This window comes from Cygnus olor, chromosome 22, assembly GCF_009769625.2.
Source record: "Cygnus olor isolate bCygOlo1 chromosome 22, bCygOlo1.pri.v2, whole genome shotgun sequence".
Lineage (NCBI taxonomy): Eukaryota > Metazoa > Chordata > Aves > Anseriformes > Anatidae > Cygnus > Cygnus olor.
In genome coordinates this window covers 3273515-3295404 of record NC_049190.1, presented here as the reverse complement: position 1 = coordinate 3295404, position 21890 = coordinate 3273515, and the positions used below count along the sequence as shown (strand labels likewise).

The window sequence follows — 21890 nt, the reverse complement described above, 5'->3', positions numbered from 1 at the left end:
AATTTAGCAGGTCATGCATCAACGAAGACGTGGATACGTCTCCTCCTGCCCAATTCTCTGTTTCTTCAGGCGCTCAGGTTCTAGGAAAGTCCTGTGAAAGCCTTTTAAAAAAATAAAATCAATAGAGGGCGAACCCTACACGTGAGCGCTCAGATGAGCCCAGCGAAGCAGAAATGGAGCAAGGGAAGGAAATTCAGGGACCCATAGCAGGGGGCTCAGCGGCTGGGGGTGCTGGTGGCCACATCCAGGCGGGTCCCTGGGAGACGGGCAACCTCGGGGCACCCCCAGCAAGCCTCCAGCTGGGGCTCCTGGGGACTGGGACCCCGACACACGTTTGGGCAAGCAGCTACCCCCACCTCAATGTCACCCAGCTGCAGCCCAGACTCGCTCCCGCCACCGCAGCATGGGCACAGCTCTCGCTTCTCCAAATTAAATTATTTTTAAGCCTCTAAAAACAATAGATCCGCACACGGAGAAGCCGGATAATCGCACGTGTCTCGGTGACCTGCTGCCTTCCCAGCCCAGTGCTTCCCCTCCCGTGCCCATGGGACGACTGACCGGAGGAGAGGAGGCACCCAGCCCCTGCCAGCAGCTTTGTTTTATGAAACACTCGTCATAATTACCAGCAGAAAGGTTTTCCAGCAACAGCACCACCACGTGAGCCTCAGGCATCGTCTCTCTGCTTTCAGCTGATGGCAGCAGCCTGGCTGCTGGGTTCAAAGCCAGGGTAAGGCCATTTCTCTGCTGGGGAATAGCACGTTGGTGAGCAGCAGTTTACTGCGCTCGCACTGCTATCATCCACAAAAGGGCCGCGATCTGCCAGAAAGCAGCGCTGCGTACGGAAGGGAGCCGGTGCTTTGTCTGTCGCGGCACCAAACGCTGCTCTGCCTCCCGGCACGGGCAAGGGGAGCCTCAAGCTGTCGCCGGGGTGCTGGGGCTGGCACCAGCCGACCTGCCACAGCGCCTCGGCTCTCCCTGCCTGCCCTAAGAGGCACAGGCACGTCCCCCCCATCCTGCTACACAACCCTGGCAGCCTTTCGGCCTGCCCCCGGGGGCTAACGTTGGCATTTTGCCTCTCGCAGCACCCAGGGGCTGACTGCGCCTTCACCATCAGCATCTCCCTGGGTGAGGTCGGTGTTAAATAACGCGCTGCCGCGTGGCATCTTCTCTGCAGAGCCTTCAGGAGAGCGACGGATGTCCTCTGGGAGCTGGGGGAGCCGGGCTAAACGGTCCCCAGCTCAAGTATTTGAGAAGACGCCCAGTCCTGCCTGCTTCTTCATCCCCGATCTCAATCAGCATTTGAGCATCTATGGAGAGAAAACCTCGCTGACATGGACCAGGAGAGCTGACCGATCAACAAGACTCTTTGAAGAGAAGCTCTCGTGGATGGAGCACGCAGGTCCGTGTTTCTCCCCACAAGGGTCTCCCAAACAACATGATCTAGGAGACCTTCTCCGGGACGGGATCAGAAGGGAACGCAGAGTTTAAGCCTGAAGAAAAATGCTGAAAAAAAGGCTCAAGCCAGTGGTGTCTCTTGTGTATCGAGGGGAGAGAGAGAACCGTAACAGCTCCAAGTGGACAGGAGGCTACAAGTTGTGCCTGTGCACAGCAAGGCTGCGAGGAAGGGCACCCACAGCCTATGTTCTGCTCCCTTTTTGCACAGACGATGCCTCTGAAGCTCCCTGCAACGCAACACGCAGCGGGTCCTGTCCACGCCAGCAAAGCAACGCAGCCCTTCCTCACCGTGTACTCGGAGCAATCCACCACCAGAAACTCCACCGAGAGGTGTCAGGGCCAAGACCCACCTGAAGCCCCGGGAAAGCAGCAGCAGGGGGGCTCAGAGCTTGGTGTGAAAGCCGAGTGCCCCCGGCTCAGCACCATCCTGCCTCCTTCCAGCCAGGCGCAGCAGCAACAACCTCTCCAGCTACTTGGTGAGGAACCAGGGCAGGGCACTGCCTGCGTTCACCTCGCACACCGATCGTAAAACCGCGCCTTTCAGCGGTCCATTACCAGACGGCTCTCAGAACGATTCCGAGTGTTAGCTTGCATTTTCTTTGAATATTCAAAGGCTCGTGCTGGTCTGCTTTCCTTCGCGATGCAGTGCATTGATTTATGTCGCTAGATGCCGTATCCCCCTGCCTTGCCAAAAGCATGCTTTGGGGAATGATTTCAGGGCTGCCAGTAACATTTTTCCTCTCCTTTTATGTTGTACTTCATTTTTTATTAACCTTTTGGCTGGATATATTTTTAAAATAAAGCTGTGTCTCGGAGAGACAAAACCAAAACCCCAAACCCCTCCGCAGCTCTTCGCCCATCTGCTTCAGACTCCGTTTTCGGAGAAGTTGCTTTAGACTTCAGCATGGGGGGGTTCACTGGGTCCCAAATCCCTGGAGTCACTCCTTAAGAAGCTGTTCCTCCTTCATGAGCTCGCCCAAGGTCAGGACTGCTGGTGTCCCACTCCCAGGAGGTGGCGGGTACCTGGAGACCCCCAGGACTTGGCCGCAGGGTCTCTGGCCACTCCGACATTTAACACCGTCTGACACAAAAGCCACAACCTCTGGTGCATCTTAGAAGGATCAGAGTTGTTCCTTCCCATTCCCACAACAACGTTACTCCTTCTGCTGAAGTCCTGAGTTCTACGCCCCCTTTGCAGCACCCAAATGCAAGTGCTTCAGTCCGAGGCAAATTTGCGCTTCTTTGCCCTACGCAGGCTAAGGAAATCCAGCGTCTCTAACCAGGACTGGGCAGCGGCGCTCTAAGTTTTAAGAGCAACGATTTCTGGAGCAGCTCCATTATTTTTGCCACGAAAAGTCAAGAGCACAGAATTCCTGAACGCACAATGATTTTAAAACTGGAGAGAGGGGTCCAAGGGAGCATGACCGCAGCGTGAGGGAGTGCAGAACCACCCTCGGAGCAGCCTCTGGGATGGAGACCAAAGCACCAGAGGAGCTTTGCTGCAGCCCTGGGCCTCTGCAGGCACACGATGCTGGTGGGGAGATGCTCACATTTAACCAGCGTGTTTGTGCTGTTCACCACCCTGCATCCCTGCTGCGTGCAACTTGGACATGCGAGTGATACCCACGAGTCATTTATACTAGGGATGTGACTTAAAACCCCAGCAGAGCATCAAGATCTCCTTTACCAGGAGCAGCTACCAGGTACGGAAGACAAAACCAGTACCTGGAACAGACGGAGGGAGGAGGACTTCCTGCCACCACCGCAGCCGCTCGTGGGTAGTGTCCCAAACACTGAGACCCCAGCTTCCTCTCGCCTGCCCCCAGAGACCAGCAGGGACTTGGCCTCACAGCGGCCACCAAATTCATCAGGGGACCCCTGAGCACGCACAAACTGAGCCACGGCAGGCAGATCCTAACCCGTCCATCCCCATCCGCTGCCTGAAGTGGAGGATCTGCCCATCGACGTGAAACGCAGCCCGCGGAGCAGAGACGGTCCAGCACAAGTGCTCCACGTGAATCAGGGATGCCGGGGCCATAAACCACCCCGGCTCCTGCCAGCACGCACCCTCCCTCGCTGTATTTCTGAGCTGCTCCATGCTCTGCTGGCAAAGGGGGGAAGTAATTTGATTTCGAGTGTCACCCGTGAAAGTTGCAAACGGGGATGGGAATAGATTAGCTTATCTGCAACAAATAGTTACTAAAAACAGCTGGTAGCTCCAGAGAGAACAGGCAGGAGAAGCGGTTTGCTTTCCAAACAGCAGAGCTCGGTGTCAGTGCTGTGAAGCAAGTTTCATTACCAGGTTTCCGGATGCATTTCTTTTCCCTAATCCACACAGGCAGGGAGTGAAGACGACGGTGCCTCTTCCTGAACACTTTTTAATAAAGCCCAAAGGAGAACAAACGCGAGGACTCTCTTACAAACAGAGCATTCTGGAGTTATTAATGTTCTCGTGGCACTTTCAGTTTGGGCTCAAACACTCCTTGCTCATCAACGTGGGGACAAATAAATCTGCAACAGAAAACCATTTCCTTCTGCTTGGAGCTCAGGCGAGCATCAAGGGGGGGATGCAGGGTCAGGGAAAGAGCCTCATCCCTCAGCGTCTCCTCGAGGAGTGACTTTCACTTCACATTTATACAGAGAGAGATTCCCATCAGGGAGCGTTACCACCGTAAAAATCAATGCAGATGCGTACGCTCACCATACACCGCGTTGCGTTTACAAGATGGGGACAACATTTCAGGAAGGCAGGCACGAGGCCGGAGCTCTGCAAGCGACCCAGCCCCATCGGAGCCACGACCACGACCACCAGCAGCCCAAAGACCACGGGCAGAGCTTTCTCCCAGCACACCTACGCGGAGCGGTCCAAGCAGCCAGCGGAAGGTCGCAGCAAGCTCTGTACTCACCGATCCTCAGGGAGTGGGGGCTGGCAGCGATCCTCATCAGCCACAGCAGAAGGAGCACCAGAGGCGCCAAGACACGGGGCATCTTCTATAAATCCTCATGGAGCCCTTCGGTGGTCTGGGCATGACATAACTCTGCGGAGAGAGCACACACGGCACCGTGAGCACCCCGGCTCTCCAAGCGGCGACTCAGCACGATGACACTGCTCGGAGCGTGCCAAGGCAGGGGGACAAAGAGTCTATTTACCAGAGGGAGGAGGAGGAAGCTATTTACAGACTATGAATTATTCAGGAATTCGAGTCGAACTGGGCGAAGAGCTTCTAACAAAATATGGAAAAGAAACCCAAGGAAAAGTCCAAATATTTCATCTTGGCATTTTTAGAGTTTCCACAAAAACAAGCGGAAATCAATATTGAGTCACATCTATTTAATTTCTCATTTTTTTTTCTTTTAAATTTAAAGCAGCCTGCTACTTAAAATATTACACTGACTTCTGCTTTTAGGGTAGGACCAAACATTTTCAGAGCAAAACACGCGGCGAGGGATGGGAGTCAGAGACTGAGTCACTTTGGCAACCAAAGCAGAAACCAGTTCCTGACATTGCTGCAGGCCCAGTGAGCGATGGCAGCCCCCGTGTCTCCTTCCCTCCCCTTCACGCCCAAGAGGATTCGGATTCAGGATGAGCCAAAGACCAGGTCCCTTTCTTTCTCCTCCCACCAGGCAGCCCCGTTCCCAACACCTTCCAAGTCCAAACACCGCCAAAGCAACGAGGGATACATGAAGAACCCACGGAGCCACCGCTAGTGCAGGTATCAGCACACGTCGTCCCGCGGCAGATTCCCCCAGCAGAGCTGAACAGGTTGTTAACAAACACCATTTCCAACAGGGACACGGAGATTTTACTTAATTATTGTCCTTCACGTTGATAAAATTATCTCCATGAGCACTAATGTCCTTAAATGCTGACTCTGAGTATTTCATGTTACCTTATCTCTCCCTTCTCCGGTTTTCTGGCAAAGGCTCTCGCGCTATTCCATTTGTCTAATTCCTGGGCCAAACGCTGAAGTCCTGACACAGGCAAAGTCTTTAATCTGCCTTTGAAGTTACCAGGAGTTTTGTTCGAGAAAGTTGTAGCTTTTTCCTCGCAGTTTTTCAACGCAGCTACTTTTAGGTTGCGTTTAGACCCCTGCCACCTTGCCTCAGCGCTCCCCAGAGGGGCAAATCCCTTTTTACAGGCAGGGAAGGGATGCAGAAGAAACACTGAGAGGTGGCCAAAGGGATGAAGACGACGCAGGGGCTGAACAGGGAACCACTTACGGGTCCTGGGGCTCGGTCTCCTGCGTCACATCGCTACCAGGAAGCTGAGTCCCAAAGCTCTCAGCTTGGAGAAAATCAAAGGACCCCGTGCTCAGGTGCCAGCCGGACATCTCCAGTGTCCTGCTTTCAGGAGGTGCCTGCTCGGCACATTGTGATGCAGCAGAAGCTGCCAGAAACCCCCTAAAAATCATTAGCCACCTCTGCGAAGGGCAACGGCAATTTTCTCTTTTTTTTTTCAGTGGGAGTTATAGTAACGCCTTCGGGGGAAAAGCCCTAAAAGGTTAAGCACATGGTAAATTGGCTCCTCAGAAGCACCGGCAGCGGCAGAGACGGATAGTGGAGCAACACAGCATTTGAGCACTTTGAAGCGGTTATTTCAAAACTTTCTGAGAGACTGAGAAAAACAGCAGGGTCGAGACAAATTTCCCCGCACAGGCGCCGCAGCCCGGGCCGCAGAACGGGCACCGATGCCGCACGCGTCCCCTCCCAGACCTCTCAGCAGAGATGCAAAGCCAGGCAGGCCTGGGAAGATGGCAGTGCTAAAACAAATCTCCCCGTCGCCGTGCTGAGCTCCTTCCTGCGACAGGACAGAGAGATGACAGCCTGGGGCTGCACTCCTCCCGTTCTCCTCCCGTCCTCCTTCGCCAAAGGTGTGCTCCCACGTGGCCGCATGCAAGTCTTGAGACTTAACTTTGCGCAGGTAACTGCGACCATCCCACCGGCAGCAAACATTTTGCACCCAAAAGGCAACCACGGTGGAGGAAAAGGCAGCAGCCTCATTGTACCTCGGGGCTAGAGCAAGGAAAGGCAGAGGAAATAAACCACGGGGTCCAGCCAAAGGCGACCTGCATGAGGATGAGCTCCACCTGCACGAGGATCCGGGCAAAAGACCCAGGACTTGCAGCTCCGAGGGACAGACCTCAAGGCCGCCTCTCCTGTTTGCAGCCGGGTTTGGTGAAGAGGCAAAGCACGCGATCCCCGGGCAAGCAGCTGCCTTCGCATCCCCAGCCCGGAGTTAACAGCAAAGCCAAATAACAAATCCGGGGCGCCCGCTGTGCTCTGCTCCGTGAGCGGCGGGGCTGTAATTACCTAGAACATGGAGCACAGAGGGACGCTGCGCTCACCTAACGCGTTACCCACTGCTAAGAGCAGCTTCCCAGCGCTTTGCTTTTCGAGCACGAACCCAAGCAACAGCTGTCAGCAACAGAAATACACCTTGGGGTTCACCAGACAGCAGAAGCGCACGGGCTCCTACCACCCGTACCCCGAGCCCATCTGGTGGATGGAGGTGCTCGCAAAACCCCGAGTGCGGCACGGGGACGCTTCCCCACAGCACACCTGAGCCGCCGAGCGGTGGGAACAAACGGAGGAACTCAAGACGTAGGATGAGAGGGAGGGGAGAGCGTGGATTTTTCTTCCTAGCCGAGCATCAGGGTTTCTACTCTCAGAGGAACAAAGAGACATTTCAGTTCTCCCGGCTCTCTTCATCTCCCCGGTGCCCCAAGTTCCTCCTGCTCCCTCCTCTCTAAATTCTGCCATGAAAGCACCGTAAACACGGTTCAAACCCCTTTGTCAAGTCACTTCTGCCTCGCTGAGCTAGTCACGCTCCCAACAGCTTTTGCTTCCTTGCGGCTGCGAGGTGCATCTGCCTCCCTCTCGTCGCCCCATCAGAAGCCTTAAAACATTTTCTGCCCAGCTTCGGCGATGCCTCACAGGTACGGCCGGGGGATCTGCCCCACGCAGACCGAAATTCTGCACGGGCAGGGACGGAGACGAGATTCTGCTTTCACACAGCACAAAGCAGGAAGCCTCGGAAGTCGAGGCTGAGCAGAAGAGAGCAGGGATGTTTAGCAATTCGCCGCGCTAATTCTTGTTCCTGTGAAGATGACTTATCCCGACTCACCCTCGCCACAGCTTGCTGGAAATGCTTCAAATGAACTTCCCCTATTCAATTCAGCCTGCGTGGTTACAGCTCCTGCGTTCGTGGCTCCTCTTCGCTGTACTGGCAACCTGCTGAGACAGCAAGCGAGCCTGGCTGAGGGACAGCTGCTTATAAAGCAGTCTGAATCCGCTATATCCCCCCAAAAGCCTCTGAATCCCCCAAAATGGGTGGGACGGCTGGACAAAAAAATTCGTAAGGTCACTCCAGGTGGTGCCTGCATTGCTGGAAAGCTGGTGGTGGATCACCGACTGGCCGTTGGCTTCTCTCTGCACAGTACAAGCACGTAACACTTTCTTTCCCCTGTTAAGTCCCTTTTCGAGTTTAGCTCTGAAAATTCAGGAGGAAAAAAAAAAAATAAATCAAGACTATACCAAACGGTTTGGAGCTCTCTCTGGAGATAAAAGTCTCTAAATACTAGGCAGAATTATGAACGATTTGCTTCTCAGAGGAAGCAACTCGCTTCTGAAACTACTTCTACGTTTTTAACGACCGTGCGAGATGGTGCTCTTCTTCGCTGCCAGTGCCACGTCCTCCCGATACGTTGAGATTTCTGCAGGAAATTTCTTCGTCGGCACAGCAAGAGCCAAAAGGGAGAATAAAATGTTAAATCACAGGATAAATCTCTCCTGCAGCTGCCACTCCAGTAGCGAAGACACCCCTGAAAGGCAGCCACCTCTCGTCTCTCCCTCTCGCTGCCCCTGCCCGACCTGCCAAGGACACTCAGGAAACCCAGGTGCGTTGCTATTTCTGCTCAGCGCCTCCAAGGATGCACCTGCCCCACAAAAGCCTTGCTCCGCGTGCCCAGGCTTTCAAAAACCCCAATGCACGCTTTTTCCTGATTCGGCCTCCTTTTACTTCTACAGCAAAAGCCGTACGCCGTGGTCTGAGGCTCGCTGAGAAACCACAAACACCCTTCAAAAACCGGCAGCGAGGTCGGTCCCAGGCAGGCAGGCAGGGGAGGCAGACTTCCACCCAAACGCTGCTCTGGAGGTGGCTCTGGTGTTGATGGATCTCTCCGTGCAACACCAGAAGCCTGATGAATGGTGAGAAAATGCAGCTCGAGCAAAGCTAGAGTAATCCTCGCAGCTGAGACAACAAATTTAACAGCTGCAGAACAGCGAGGAATTCGGAAAAACTGTCAGGAAATATCAACAAACAACTTAACGGAGCCTCTCCCATTCTTCCACCAGGCAAAGAGCTATTTCCTATTGCAAAGCTTCATCTGCAGAGAGGCTCAAATTTAAATGGAACTGACAGGAGGGAAAGAGCCTGAAAAACATTTCAACAGGTGACTGGTGCTGGGCTTGAGAAAGCGCCTGCGTGGCTCAGGAGGAGGGGAGGAACTGAATTGCGAGCCTGCCCCAGGGATACAGAGATGTAAGTTCAATTAAACTGAAAAATCACTCCATTTAAAGCTGCGAACAATATGTTTTCCTCTGCAAAATGCATAATTAGCATGGGTAAATCATTACCACTAGGTATTGTTGCAGTCAAAACCTCAGCGAGATTGAGAGAAGGATCAGGCATTTATAAAGAGGATGAATAGCTCCTATTACAATAGTAAAGTGAAAAAAAAAACAGGAGCAAGAGAGAAAATAAGCTTTTGGACGGCGTGTAAACCCTTCACGCTGCAAGGCGCAGGCTCACTCCCTGCGTTCGAGGGTTGGAAGGATCACCCCTGGGGCAAGCCTCCTCGCCCCGCTTCTTGAAGCAGCCAGCTCTAAAAAGGGATGCTCAACAGTACGAGGCGCAGCTCGGTTCCAGTCTGGCAATTTCTGTGTTCCGATAAAAGCCCTGTCTCCTTCCAGCTTCCAGCAGCACCGAGGAGGCCGTTTGACTTTCAGCCACCTTGCCTTCCCTCTTCTCGCGTTGTCCTCGCAGTATTCGTGCTGGGTGAGCTCGCCGGGGTGCAGGAGGACCTCTGGCCCCACACCACACCAGTGGTGGCACAGAAGGGGCATTCAGCCAGCACCACAGCAGGTGATATTCAAGGGGAGGGGATACTGGAGATAAACACCTGCTCAGCTGATACCCAAAATGGATTTTTTTTCCCCGTTCTCCATGCTGTGTTCTTTTATTTTTTTCTTCCTCTTTCCCCCCTTCGTGACTTCCAGAAAAAGCAGCAAGGAACTTCGAGGAGCAGAGAGTTCTGGAGGCAGCGAAGCAGAAGGACACGTGTGTTCCTGACGTTTCCCATGCCCGTGGATTATTTTCTTTAGCTTTCTCTCTCCACAATCCTGAATTCTCGCCTCACCTTTCTCAATCCTCCCCAGCATTGGCAAAGCCTGACCAACCTCTGCTACCATTGCTCAGGGATAAAAACAATACGTCCCCGCCCCGATTCCTCATACAAGCCGTGCGGAGGCTCAGCCATCTTCAAGTCAAATTTTCTGCGGCGTTATCAGCCCCAGGCCTGTGAAAACAAGGAGACTTCGGGGGTTCGAGCCCCAGGCTGAGGCACAGGAGGCTTCCCTTCAGTGATCTGCTCCTCCGCAGCCTCCTCGCACGACCTAGCAGGCCCCGCAGGGCCGGGCGCTATCCGAAAGCTTTATTGGCATAGCCAAGCGAATTAGGAGTGTGAACGCCGCCCCCCCCGCCCCCTCAGTCATGCTTACAGAAGTCCCGTTACAGGCAGCGACTTGATAGCATTAAAACTCACTTGTTGGGGCAGCTTATGTTGGTCTAGGGGACTGGCTTAAGCCGATTCTCTCCTAGGAGATGCTGCGAGGACAGGCGGTGGCTGGGGCACACGGGGGATCCTGCCCGCGTGCTGCGCCCCCATCTCACCGCCCTGCTTCACCGTGCAGCGCACAAAGCCTCCAAACACTACAGCATTAAAAAAAAACCAGAGCAGACACGATGGGCTCGTAGAGCACCACGAGCATCCAGCCTGTAAGGGATGATCCGCATCGGAGCAGCTGAGCCAAGGGGACGGGGACAGCGCAAGGGGATGGGGACAGCGCAAGGGGCTGCAGGACCAGGAGCCAAAGCACCCCCAGCACCACCACCAGAGATCAGCTGCCAAAAACCTCCCTGGCTCTGACAATTCACATCTCAAGAGTTTATATTAAATTAAAAAAAAAAAAAAAAGGGGGGGGGGGGGCGGGGAAAGAGAAAGCTCAGATCACGTGGGATTTTCTTCCTCCCTGGTGCCCACAATTTATTTTTATTACCAAACAATAGCAGTTAAAAGCACTGTGGTCTCACACAGCGACGTCTGCTCTACCCACTTCAGCCACTCTTAATTGGCTCGGAGCTGTTATCTTGCAGGAGAAATCACGACAAGGCTGGGGGAAGGGGAGCGGCTGGAGGCGGGAGGAGAGCGGCAGATTTGCTTCCAGCTGAGGACAGCAAGCTGCCATCGGGCACAGGCCGGAGCTGCCCTCACCGTAGCTGCTCTTGGGATTTAAGGAGCTGCATTTCTTGACATCACCTCAATTTTTTAGCCGTTTTAGGCACACTGGTAATGATCATTACAAAGATGAGGGCTGTTAACCTTGGATAAAGTTTCTGGCCGTGTCTGAGACTAAATCACCTAAAAAAGCAGCAGGAAAAGCTCTGCTTACCTCCCACACCTGGCACACACGAAAGCCTCAGCATCCGTCCTCGCACCAGCTGTTCCTCCCGTATAAAGAGGCCGGGGCTCTCCTGTCGACCATTATCCCACACTTATTCAGCAGAAGCATCCTGCCCCCTCTGCAGGTCGTCGCTTCCATTAGAGCACCTCTGGCACGGAGGGAGCAGCTGCTTTGTAGCACATCCAGCCCCAAACCGTCGAGGGTTTTAGGATGGGGCACCTACCACCACCCGTGGTGGCACGGGGAAGCTCCAGGGCCAGCAGCATCTCGGTTGCCCAACAACCCTCTTCTTACAAAGAGACCTGGGGGACCCCGAAGAAATTAAAACAGCCAGAGCCTTGGCTTCATAAAAAGCTTAACCAGACAAAACGAAAAGCCTTAAAACCAACTGCTGTTTCGCTTGAAAAGCGGGCAAATAAGAGCAGAGGTTTGAAATTACAGTTTTGTCCTAGTGCACAACAAACCTGATGCTGACACGAGAATCTCGCTGGGAGAGGACACAATTTTAGTGGCCGTGTATCTAGCCCCAAAGCAGTGTAAGACCCAGGTGCCCGGACAGCATGAAACCTCCAGTTCTTCAGACTTGCTTGGCTATTTCCCACCAAGCTGTGACGTGACCGCACGTGTCGGAAAGGAAAAAAACAGCTTCCAGGAGCCCAGCATCACCCTGTGACAGCATTCAGATCGAACTGCTGGCCGAGACCCCTTCGGCGAGGCCTTCTCACAGCGATGCCCTCTGGCTGCAGAAAACAGCCGCTCAGAAAATCATTCCCCCATCCTCCTCGAAACCGGTGATTTTTCCGGTTCCGCCACATTTTCTTTCCACAGCTCTTTCTCGGTAAATACATACGCTTTGGGGAAGCTGCTTCCAGCCGTTTGGCTCGCAGCAATTGAACCTTCCCGAAGACACCCATTCGTGAAAAATACCGACTTTCCCTTTGAAGTCTTCAGCGTTCCCCCCCCACCACCACCCTCAAAGATGGATATTTACCCCAAAAATTTCCTTTTATCAAAAATGCTTTGATGGAAAATCTTCAGCTCTCTCCGAAGAGAAGAAACCCACCAAGCACTACCCCCCGTTTGCTGGTGGTGAAGAATTATTGCCGCCACCGCGTCTCTTTACACATGAAGGAAGTTCTAAAATATGAATCGGATCCGTGACCATCTCGGGAGTCTGGGGGGGAGAAAAAGCTCTTAAATGCATCAACCTGATCTCTGGGCTACAGAAAGAAGATTAATCTATTTATTTCACTTAACTCCCTGGCAGATTCAAGAGGGGAAAGAAAGGAAAACAAAGGAGCCTCTACCAAATCAACCTGCAAGAAGTAGTTTATGGCCAAAAAGAGAGCTAGTTTTGCTTCTTTTTACAGCTGCCAAAACCGTAAGTGAAATAAATAGATTCATCTGCCATCTATCGCCCAAAGAACATTTTGATACATTCCAGCTCCAAAATCCTGCACTTTGAGGTTGGGAGGGGGCTGCTCAGGACTGGCTGAAGACGCTCGGAAGACTCGGTTGGTTTGCGTACCGCCATGGGGCAGCGATTTTGGGGTACGCACTTGGAAGACAGCAAGCATATGTATTTGAAAGGAGATGGGAAAGAGGATAGATGCCAAGGTAAGAACGTGCACAAGAAAACACAGGGGTGGTGGTACATTTCAGAGCAGACAGAGGAGGGGCATTGGGGAAATCTCTGCAGACCAGAGTAAGGAAACGGGCACAACCAAAGGTACCCATGGAAAACCATCACAGGAGTCAGCAGGTGAACATCCGTGCAACACTAGGGCTGCACACGACAGCCAGATGCAAAAGAGTTGGCGCAGTAATGGTTTGTAGCAAGGAATAAATAGTCTTGCACAAGAAAGCAGGACCGAAGTCCAAGCCGGTAACTGATGTCGCATTTAAAAGGAATTGATTTGCATGAGAAGCTTTTAATCCTGCTCGTAACATAAGCAATACAAAAAAAAAAAAGGCTTAGAACCAGAAACCTATGTGTTTGATTAACAGTTTGACACCAAAGGGCATCCAGTTAGAGGTGCAGCACCACTGGGTTGCCAGGATGAAACATGCAGGTCCCAGAGGGACGGAGGAGAACGGGCAGCTCTGGCGTTTTTCCCCTTCTTGTTGCAAGGACGAGCAGATCCCACGGGGAGCAGCAGCTGGAGAGAGGAGAGAGCAAGGGGATCCCTGGGCACGTGAGGAATGCCGCTCGGACAAAGTGCAAATGTACAGTATTTCTGCCAAAAAAATAAATGCCAACCTTTCTCACCGGGCCATGTACAGGACTGGACCCTGAGGGATGAGGCTCTCCAACGGAGATTTCTAAGAAGAGCTCGCTGGGAAGAGAGCTTCTCCTTCCTGGAGCAGCACCCTGCTGCTGGGAACGGTGAGCACACAGAGGAGAGGCAGTGTTTGCCAACAACGGGACATTTCTGATTAGGCCTGCTGATACATAGCTGAGCAAAAGACCAGAGAGGTTTTTGGTTTTTTTTTTGCCTAGTGACAGCAGAGAAAACGCAGCAAGAGACGTGACTTCTCCCCAGGCTTGGCTCTGGCACCTCTCAGTTTCTCACCATCCTCTTCTCTCTGTCTCGTGGCCTTTAATGTGCTTGTTCTCGTGGAGTCTTTTGCGTTCTGGGGAATTTGGGCGCGGAGCAGCTTGCCTGATGATACGAGAAGTGCTTTTGAACAAACCACTCGAAGCTGACACGCCTGAAGATAACCGCTCCGTCTGGCTTCTCCTTTGTTTCTCTAATCTCCGGCCACTTGAACTCACTTATGGCCATAACACACACAAATTGTGTACAGCTCTGGACTTTACGTATGGTTTTGCGTAAGTTCTTTATCACCTCTCCTGTAAGCCACACGCCATCAGCCCTCCCACTCGCAGAGAATTTGCCCAGACTGAGCCAGCCCTGCAAGAGATCTCAGCTCCTAAACTCTGCTGCACCTGGAGGCCAGCAGGGATCTTTAAATAGCCATGACTTCTGACCTTCAGAAAGCCCGGAGTAAAACTCCAGACCCAGCAAAGAATTTCACCATTGCTTCAAACAGAGCCTGCATTTTACCATCCCTGTGCAGAGTTAGGTATGGGATAAATCTCAGGGACACCTGAAGGCCTCTCCTTAGTTCTTTCCCTCCTCTCCGCAGCGTGGTATAAGCAGAAGAATGACACCACGCTTGTGCATTGTGTCCTGGGGTTCAACGGGGAGCAAGCAAAGATCGCTCGGCTTCACCAACAAAGCACAATGCACAGCTCTGCAGAGGCACGACGCCTCGGCGTGAAAAATAAATACGCCCACAGAATAAATCCCTTCTGAACACCTCTGCTTGCCGCAGCTCCGAGTTAGCTCTAATCAGGCTGCCTGCGCTCCTGGCTTTGCAGCGTTCTCAGAACTGCTCCCAGAGCACTCATCCTCACCAGCGACATCCAATTTCCAAACCAAGCAAGGAGCGACCCTGTCCAGGGCTGGCTTTTCAGCCGTTCTCATCACTGGCTTAACATCAATTCCGGCTAAATGAGGAAAGTACAAAAGGACTAAGTTATGCCCACGCTGAGCACTCCGAAAACCCCGATCACATCATCCTCTTCCAGCCATAAGCATAAGTTGTCCTCATTAGCCAGCCTTAGCCCAACTTTAATGTTTGCATCTTGACCTATAATCCATCCAAACTCCAGCCCCGTATTCCGATGCAGCTGTTATCCCGAAGCCTCAATTCGCAGACTGTCTGGCCAGGCGAGCCAAGGGGGCTCAGACATCCGACAGCCTCGATTTGCTCTTCCTGATCCGTGTTTTGCTGGTCTTGTCCAAGCACCAGAGCACGCGCGCCTTACACAGTTGTGCTTTCAATACCCACTGATGTGCCCACTCCCAATCAACGGGCAGTCTGATGACCAGTTTTCAACCAAATTCCAAGCAGATGCAGGCTCCCCAAACTACCAGCCTCTATCGGACTACGAGCCTCGTGAAATAACACTCCAGCAGAGGAGAAAGAACTGCAAGTTCAGCTCGAGTCCCACTAGGCACCAAGGCACCCACAAGGGAAAGGCATTATGCACGCCCCAAACATAGGAGAAATCATCAGTCAGCGCTCGCTGAGCTCCGCCACGAGGCACACACCATGAACGAGGCTGCCCCAGCTCCCAGGAACTGCTTGGGTTTTCTCCCCACGCCCTCTGGGACCCGCTTCTGCTCGGGTTCGCTCCAAGCACAGGAAATTTTGAGCAGTTGTGACTCAGCCCAGCTCATTTCGAACCAGTCTGGAGCCCAGCAGGCTTCCCCCCACCCCAGCCCAGTTGGTTTGGCTGCCAGACGCCAGCACAGCAGCCTCGTCCTTCTCCCACCCCAAGAAGAAAAGCTGTTAACGCCCCTCTCCACATTGTCCTTTCCCGAAAGTAGCTTGGACACTGCTGGCGGGGAGGGACAAACGCACAGAGGGACATTTTGGTGGTGAGCGAAGGCAGCCACACGTCCAACCCCAGCCCCAGGCCCTCGTCCCCGCTTCCACCGTTCATCCGACTTCGCCAGAAGTTAAAGCACAGACACCGGGGGGCCATTTCGGCTGTGGCACCCCCCCCCCCCCCAAACACCAACGCTTAAACCACAAACCCGCGAAGAGCGCGCCAAGACGGCGACCCCAGCACGCAGCCGCCGGTGTCATCAGCACAAGGGCAGCCTGCGGTGTGCAAATAGACCCTTAAATTAAAGGCAAAACGAGCGGCCATCGCCTCGGTCGCTTCCTCCTGCCACACAAACAGCACGCCTGACCCGGAGGCACGCTGCGTAGGAAGCCAGCCCTGTGCCCAAACAGCCGCTCCACCGAAGCGGCTCCTCTGCTGAGACGAGGAGGGCAATTTCACACCTGGATTTCAGCCACAGATTCGACCTGTGGGCTCGGACAGGACTCATTTCGCTCTCCCCAAGCATCAGCTTGATGCTGTGTGCATCAGCACAGGAGACGCGGTGTGGGAGGAAGGTGGCTCGGGAGGCGTCAGGATGACAGAGCGCTGGGTAAGCGCACGGCCCCCGACCTGCAGGGACACCCCGCAGGAGCCTGGCCGCACGCACAGCACGAATTCCTGCTCCTGCAGGAGCGGTGTTAGTGCAGAGATGCGGCGAAGAAAGATGGGCGCGGAAATCCTTTGACACACCGAAGAAGAAAAAGAGCATAAACAGCATGTAGTTTCTTGTTAATGAAGTGCTGGATTAACTCCGGGCCCTGGACGGCCTCAGCCACATCACCCTGCAGGACACGCTGTGACGGCGCTTCCCAGAAGCTGCTCATTAAAGGGCTGAACAAACGCCCTGCCCCTCCAGGTCCATCTTCTCTGAAGTCGCCGTGCCTTCTGCCTCTCTCCTTGCTGCACGATCCCAGAACCACTCGAGCCTCCCAAAACCCAACTCCGTTTCTCTAGAGGGTTGCTGGGGACGTTTATCCCGCTGGCTGCCTCCCGGCCCCGCGGCTCCCCAGCCCCTCGGACGATGGGCTGCTGAGACGGGGGCAGCTCATCGGCCTCGTCCGCCTCTGCCACTTGGTTGTGTGCCTGGCCGCCTTTCTGCCCATCTTCGGGGGAGGAGAAACCAGCACCTGCCCTCCACCCCTATGTAATGCAGCCCCCAGGAGCAGATCCCTCTGTCCTCCCCATCTCACCTACTTATGGCTCCATTTTCCCCAACTTCTTTGGCTGTTTTTTTCCCCGGAGCACCCCTGCAGAGCAGGGCAGTGCTGCTACCAGCACCTCGGCTGGCACAGGGGGGTCCCAGCCAGTTTCTGGTGGGCACACGCAGCCCCGCGAAGCCCCCGCAGGCACACTGACACCAGGGCCGCTCACCCCATCGGAAGGGACGGCGCGAACCGACACGGCAAGGAAAGGCACCCCGGGGCCTAACGGGAAACACCTGGTGCTTCGCAACCCCGGGGCTGCAGCAAATCGGGCACCGCTCCCAGTTTCGTTGTAACGCTGCCATTTCTGACTGCCGGCCTCCACCGGAGTCCGGGAGCGCGGTACGGATCTGTCAGAGCAAGGGCAGCTCTGGGCGGCATCCTGCAATCTCTGCCCTGCAGGGCGTTTTGGCTGGGGCTGCTCTGCTCAGCCAAAAGCACTCCTTGATCCCATTTGCCCCCCTCCTTCACCTTCCTGCAATGCCATCGGGCCACCCTGCTGGGAGGCGTGGGCGGAGGAAGACGAGGACAGCTCCAAATGGGGATGAGGAGGTGGAAAAGCCCCGCATTCAGAGCTTGAAGAGCCCCGTTTCTGCCTCAAATGCAGCAGGCTGGAGACAGGAGGAGAGCATCCAAGTCCCAGGGTAAGAATGGCCGGTCTCCAGCTACTTGAATTTATGTCAACCTGGAGACTAGACAAAGACCCATTAATCCCTGGGCTGTCCAAGGGAGAATTGGACGGGTGACAACCTGAGCATTACGACTTCAATGGACCATCTCCCCGGGGTGCCAGCGAGGAGGTGCGCTTTCTGGCTCTGCTGCCCGAAACTCCAGGAGAGATCCAAGCCCACCGCAGCCTGCCGTCCTCGCCTTAACAGCCAGGAGCCCTCCTCGTCCTACGTGCCTCGAGGCGGCCGATCGAGAGCTGCTTGGCAGCACTGCAGGCTCTGCTCTTCCTCCGCCCGCCTCCACCCTGGCCTCCTCTTGTGAGAGCGACTGCCGCTCAGGCAGGAATTGGTCTCTGGGGAGAACGGGGGGCACAGGATTTTCCAATCCCTCTTTCCTGAGCTGACAGCAGCCTTTCAGCCCGAGAACAGCTCGAAACGCTTGCGAAGAGAGGTTTTTATGAGCCCCCACCCAATCCTTCCAAGCTCCTTTTCGTAGACGCTTTGAAATAATTAAAGTCTTCCATCAAATTATGCTGAAGATCTCTATGAAACGCCTTTAATTTCCACTCACTTAATGTAACTCCAACCACCAGATGAACTCCGTGGGGGGCTTTTTTGTTTTGGGTATTTCTTTTCCCATCTCTTTTTCCTTTTTTTCTTTTTTTCCCCCCTCCTAAAATATCATGCTGGGAAACTTTAATTTGATTTTAGCCTGACTAGCGTTTGGGGCTGTGCAGCATCTTGTCAGCCTATCGCAGCTGCAGGGGCAATCTCCAGCTCTCTCTGACTTCGATGTGTTGCATTTAATCAGCTCCTGGTCAGCAGAAGCAACATCTGCGCACGGCTGGGACATGGATAAAGCCTCCAAGTTAGCAAGAAACCCGAGCACCGGCATCTCCCCGACCCATTGCTTCCTCCTGCAGGAGGAAATACCCAAAAGCGGTGCAGCAAGGGGTGGCTCGCAGCGGAGAAGGGAAGGTTTCATGGTTTATCTATACATAGGGTATATATAGGGGAGGTTGCCACGCTGACCTTTCGCTCACGAGCCGCGGGGATTTGTGACAGACAGAAATAGGTCCTTCCACCCCAGTGACTTTTTCATCTGATAAACTCCCTAATGAACAATAAGCTTCCCCACAGAGCCACGATCCCCTTTCAAGCGTCCATCAGCAGACGTTGGACAAGCCATGAAACAACACCGGTTAAGAGTAAAACTGCAGGAGCTGCTGCGGTCGCATCGGGACCAGCCCAGGATGCCCCCAAGGAAGAGTAAACGTGCTGGGGATGTCCTCACGTGCACCAAAACCTCTCGCCGCAACCAAAGAAACCAAGCCGAAGAGCTTGGGTACCTGGCTTTCTCAGGGCCCAGCACGCCCACCCTGGCAGTGCCGTAGGAGAAGCAGTGTTGCTGTGCAAAGAAGGGAAGCTGAGGCTCGAATCAAACCAAGATCCCGCAGCCAGCCCCGATATTCTCAACAGGAGAGGACCGAGAGATTCGCACCCAGCCTGGGGGACGAGGAAAATGCCCACAGCTAAGACAGGGGCTTGAGCAAGGGTGGCACGGCGTTAGCTGCAGCCAGGGAGCCAGACACACGCTTGGCAGATATCCGGGATGGTGTGAAATGGCTTTTCGGGGCCTGTGAAGGTTACGCACTGAAGGAAAAGAGCTGAAGAACAAACAAAATAAACAGACTTCGGCTGTTAATAGCTGAGAGCCAGAGGGCAGGGAGCAGAGAACGGCAGAGGGACACGAACTGCTGTGTGCCGTAGCAGGGGGAGACGGGAGAACAGAGCTGTTCCAGGAGCAGCCCGCGTGCCGGGCTGGCTCACCGATACCACTCAGCCCTTAAACCTGGTTTGACCACACTAAGCTGAGGATTACGTCCCAGCTGCCTGATAAGCAAAGGGATGTCTCTGTGCTTGCAGTCCCTTCCCTGCAAAGCTCAGGACCAGACGATGCTGAGGGACGTGATCCTAGGGAGAGCACAGTCCCAAATCAGCCACGAGGCTTGCTTTTCCCCAGGGCTGTTTAGCGAGCTGCAGCAGCTCTCATATCCCAGAGAGAGCCTGGCAAATTTATGACACCTCTGCCCGTGCTTTGCGAGCAATCTATGACAGTAAAAGCACTGGCATGCGGTACTCACAGCAGCTGCTCAGCAGAAGGGTGATACTGTTTATAAACTCGTGTTTGATTTTGTCATTGTAAGCACAGAGCAGATGCTGAGAGACGGGGTTGGGAACACTTTATGGGGTCTCATTGAAGCTAACAGGCCAGCAAGCACTCACGAATGAGAGGTATAAGCTTGCTGACCTCCCACAACAGCAGGGCTTGACTTCGAAATCAAAGTACCAGGAAGGTTCAAGAGCTGGAAAATGCAATGGCTCCTCTGAGGCAAAGCAAGACTCCGGCCTCCAGGAAACCAGGCTTCATCCCCACTTCTGCTGCTTGGAAAAACTGTTCTCTCTTAATGCATTACTTTTACCACCGTACGTAGTGAGAATAACATTGCAGACCTCCTCAGTGAAGGGATTTGAGGTCTCGTGATGAAGAGTGTTCTGCGAGACTCATCATCATCATGTCCAGCCAGGAATAACCCGGGGGCTGGAAAGCTGGAGCAGCATTTTGCCAGCTGTGCTTGGAACACGTTTCCCTCCCTCGAACCCCAGTAAACCCACACCCTGCTCTTCTGCTTCGCTTTGGCAGTTATTTGACCTGTGACTCCAAATGAAATCCTCACCCCCAGACACTGAGCTTCTGTCATCCAAGCCACGACAAGCCCACGGCCACACGGCAACCAAAGTCAGAAGGGAAACCCAGAACGGAGGGCAGCCCCCACCGTGCTCACTGAAAGATGCTGCCATTAACATCGCATACCTCAAGTTTCCAGCCAGAGCCCACAGACGGGACTAACATCTAGGAAAATGAAATGATAACATGTTTTAACAACACTGCCATCTCCACTGAATTTCACAGAGCTTTTCCTCCTGCAGCGCAGGCAGCTTGGCCGTTCCTATTCCCCTCTGCAGTGGGACAGGGCATACGAAAGCCGCTCCAAAACCAGTAACAGCGGAAGGTGACTGCAAACCCAATCCAAATGGATTATGCGAAGCAAATTCCTTCTGTAGAGTCTCTCTCCCTCACACCAAACAAAAGCAGCTGCCAGCAATTTACCAGCTCGAGCGATTCTCATAACTCTCCCGCTGACGGCTCAGGACACGCGACACGGCTCCAGCACCGTCAGGTCACCGCTCTGCCTCAGAGCCTCGTCCAGGACAGCGCTGGGCTGAAGGTAATTAACGATGTGGTAACTAATCTGTTTAGCCATCCGCTGTGTCTACAATTCATTTCTGTCATCTGCAAATAGCGTATCAAAGCTGGGCGGCAGCTCTTGGCGGGCAGATTTGCTGGGGTTTAGAAAGGAGCCTAAGCAGCCCTCTCTGAACAGCCACGTCCAAATAACGCCGGTATCGCCACTAGCAAGAGCCAGAAGGAAGCAAACACCGGGATCCCTCCTCAGCCTGCTTGGCGTACTGCTTCTCCTCCCACCCCTCGGTACCAGCATCCATCCTCGCTTTGCAGAAGACACAAAGAGACAGAACTGTTTGTCCAGAACCACGAAGGGAGCCCGCGGTTGCCAGAACATCGACCTGCGATCACCGAGCACTGAAACATTCCAGTTTTCTTCTTCCCACTGAAAGAAGCCAAAGAAAACACTACGGACAAGATTTCACGAGACGGAGCTGGCAAACTTCTTTCAGGTTTTGATCTCCTAATGTCTGGACTCAGTAGGAGTCCGGCAGGTCTAGGAATAATGACGGCATTTTCGGAGCATTCAGACAAGATTTGTGTTCGGCAGCACCCGATGCACCTGCCAACAAAGCAGGTTCGAGCAAATACAGAGAGGACCTGGTCTCAGCCGCACGCTCTGTTCCACCCACCGGAACAGGGCTCCGATTTTTGCATGCTCAAGGGTGGGGAGAGGCACAAGTTTCATGGTTTCATTCCCATTTTAGGCTCTGTACGAGACTGGAGGGGACAAAATCACAGCTCACTAGTCCGTGGGGGAATCCGCTTCCCAGGAAATGAGCCGCTAGAAATAACAGATGCTTCTCCAAGGGTTCCTAGCTCGGTTTGGTAGACCCAAGGGGCAGACGTTCTTAGACTAACAGCCAGGGAAATTTTGGCAATGCCTCCAAAATTGCCTCACAGTTTTCAGGGTTCACCCATCAGCAATGTCTGACACAGCAACTGAGATTAAGACTGTGTGGGTGGGTACATGATGGTGCCTGCTAGTGAGCCTGTAAAAGATAACACGCGCAGCGTGATGGTTTGGTCTACTGAATTGGGACTCTACAAATCCA

At 53.8% G+C, this 21890-nt stretch overlaps 1 protein-coding gene across 2 annotated transcripts in view; it reads right to left on the bottom strand.

Moving 5' to 3' along the window:
• Positions 1–21890, bottom strand: part of GRIK4 (glutamate ionotropic receptor kainate type subunit 4) — a 166836-nt gene that overhangs the window by 103763 nt on the left and 41183 nt on the right. For both annotated transcript variants that reach the window (XR_005814260.1, XM_040534372.1), the window contains exon 2: positions 4362–4493. Coding sequence is in view for 1 of the 2 variants with exons in the window: in XM_040534372.1 (XP_040390306.1) it covers positions 4362–4443 (82 nt within the window). In the remaining variant the exon portion in view is untranslated. The remainder of the gene's footprint in view (positions 1–4361; positions 4494–21890) is intronic.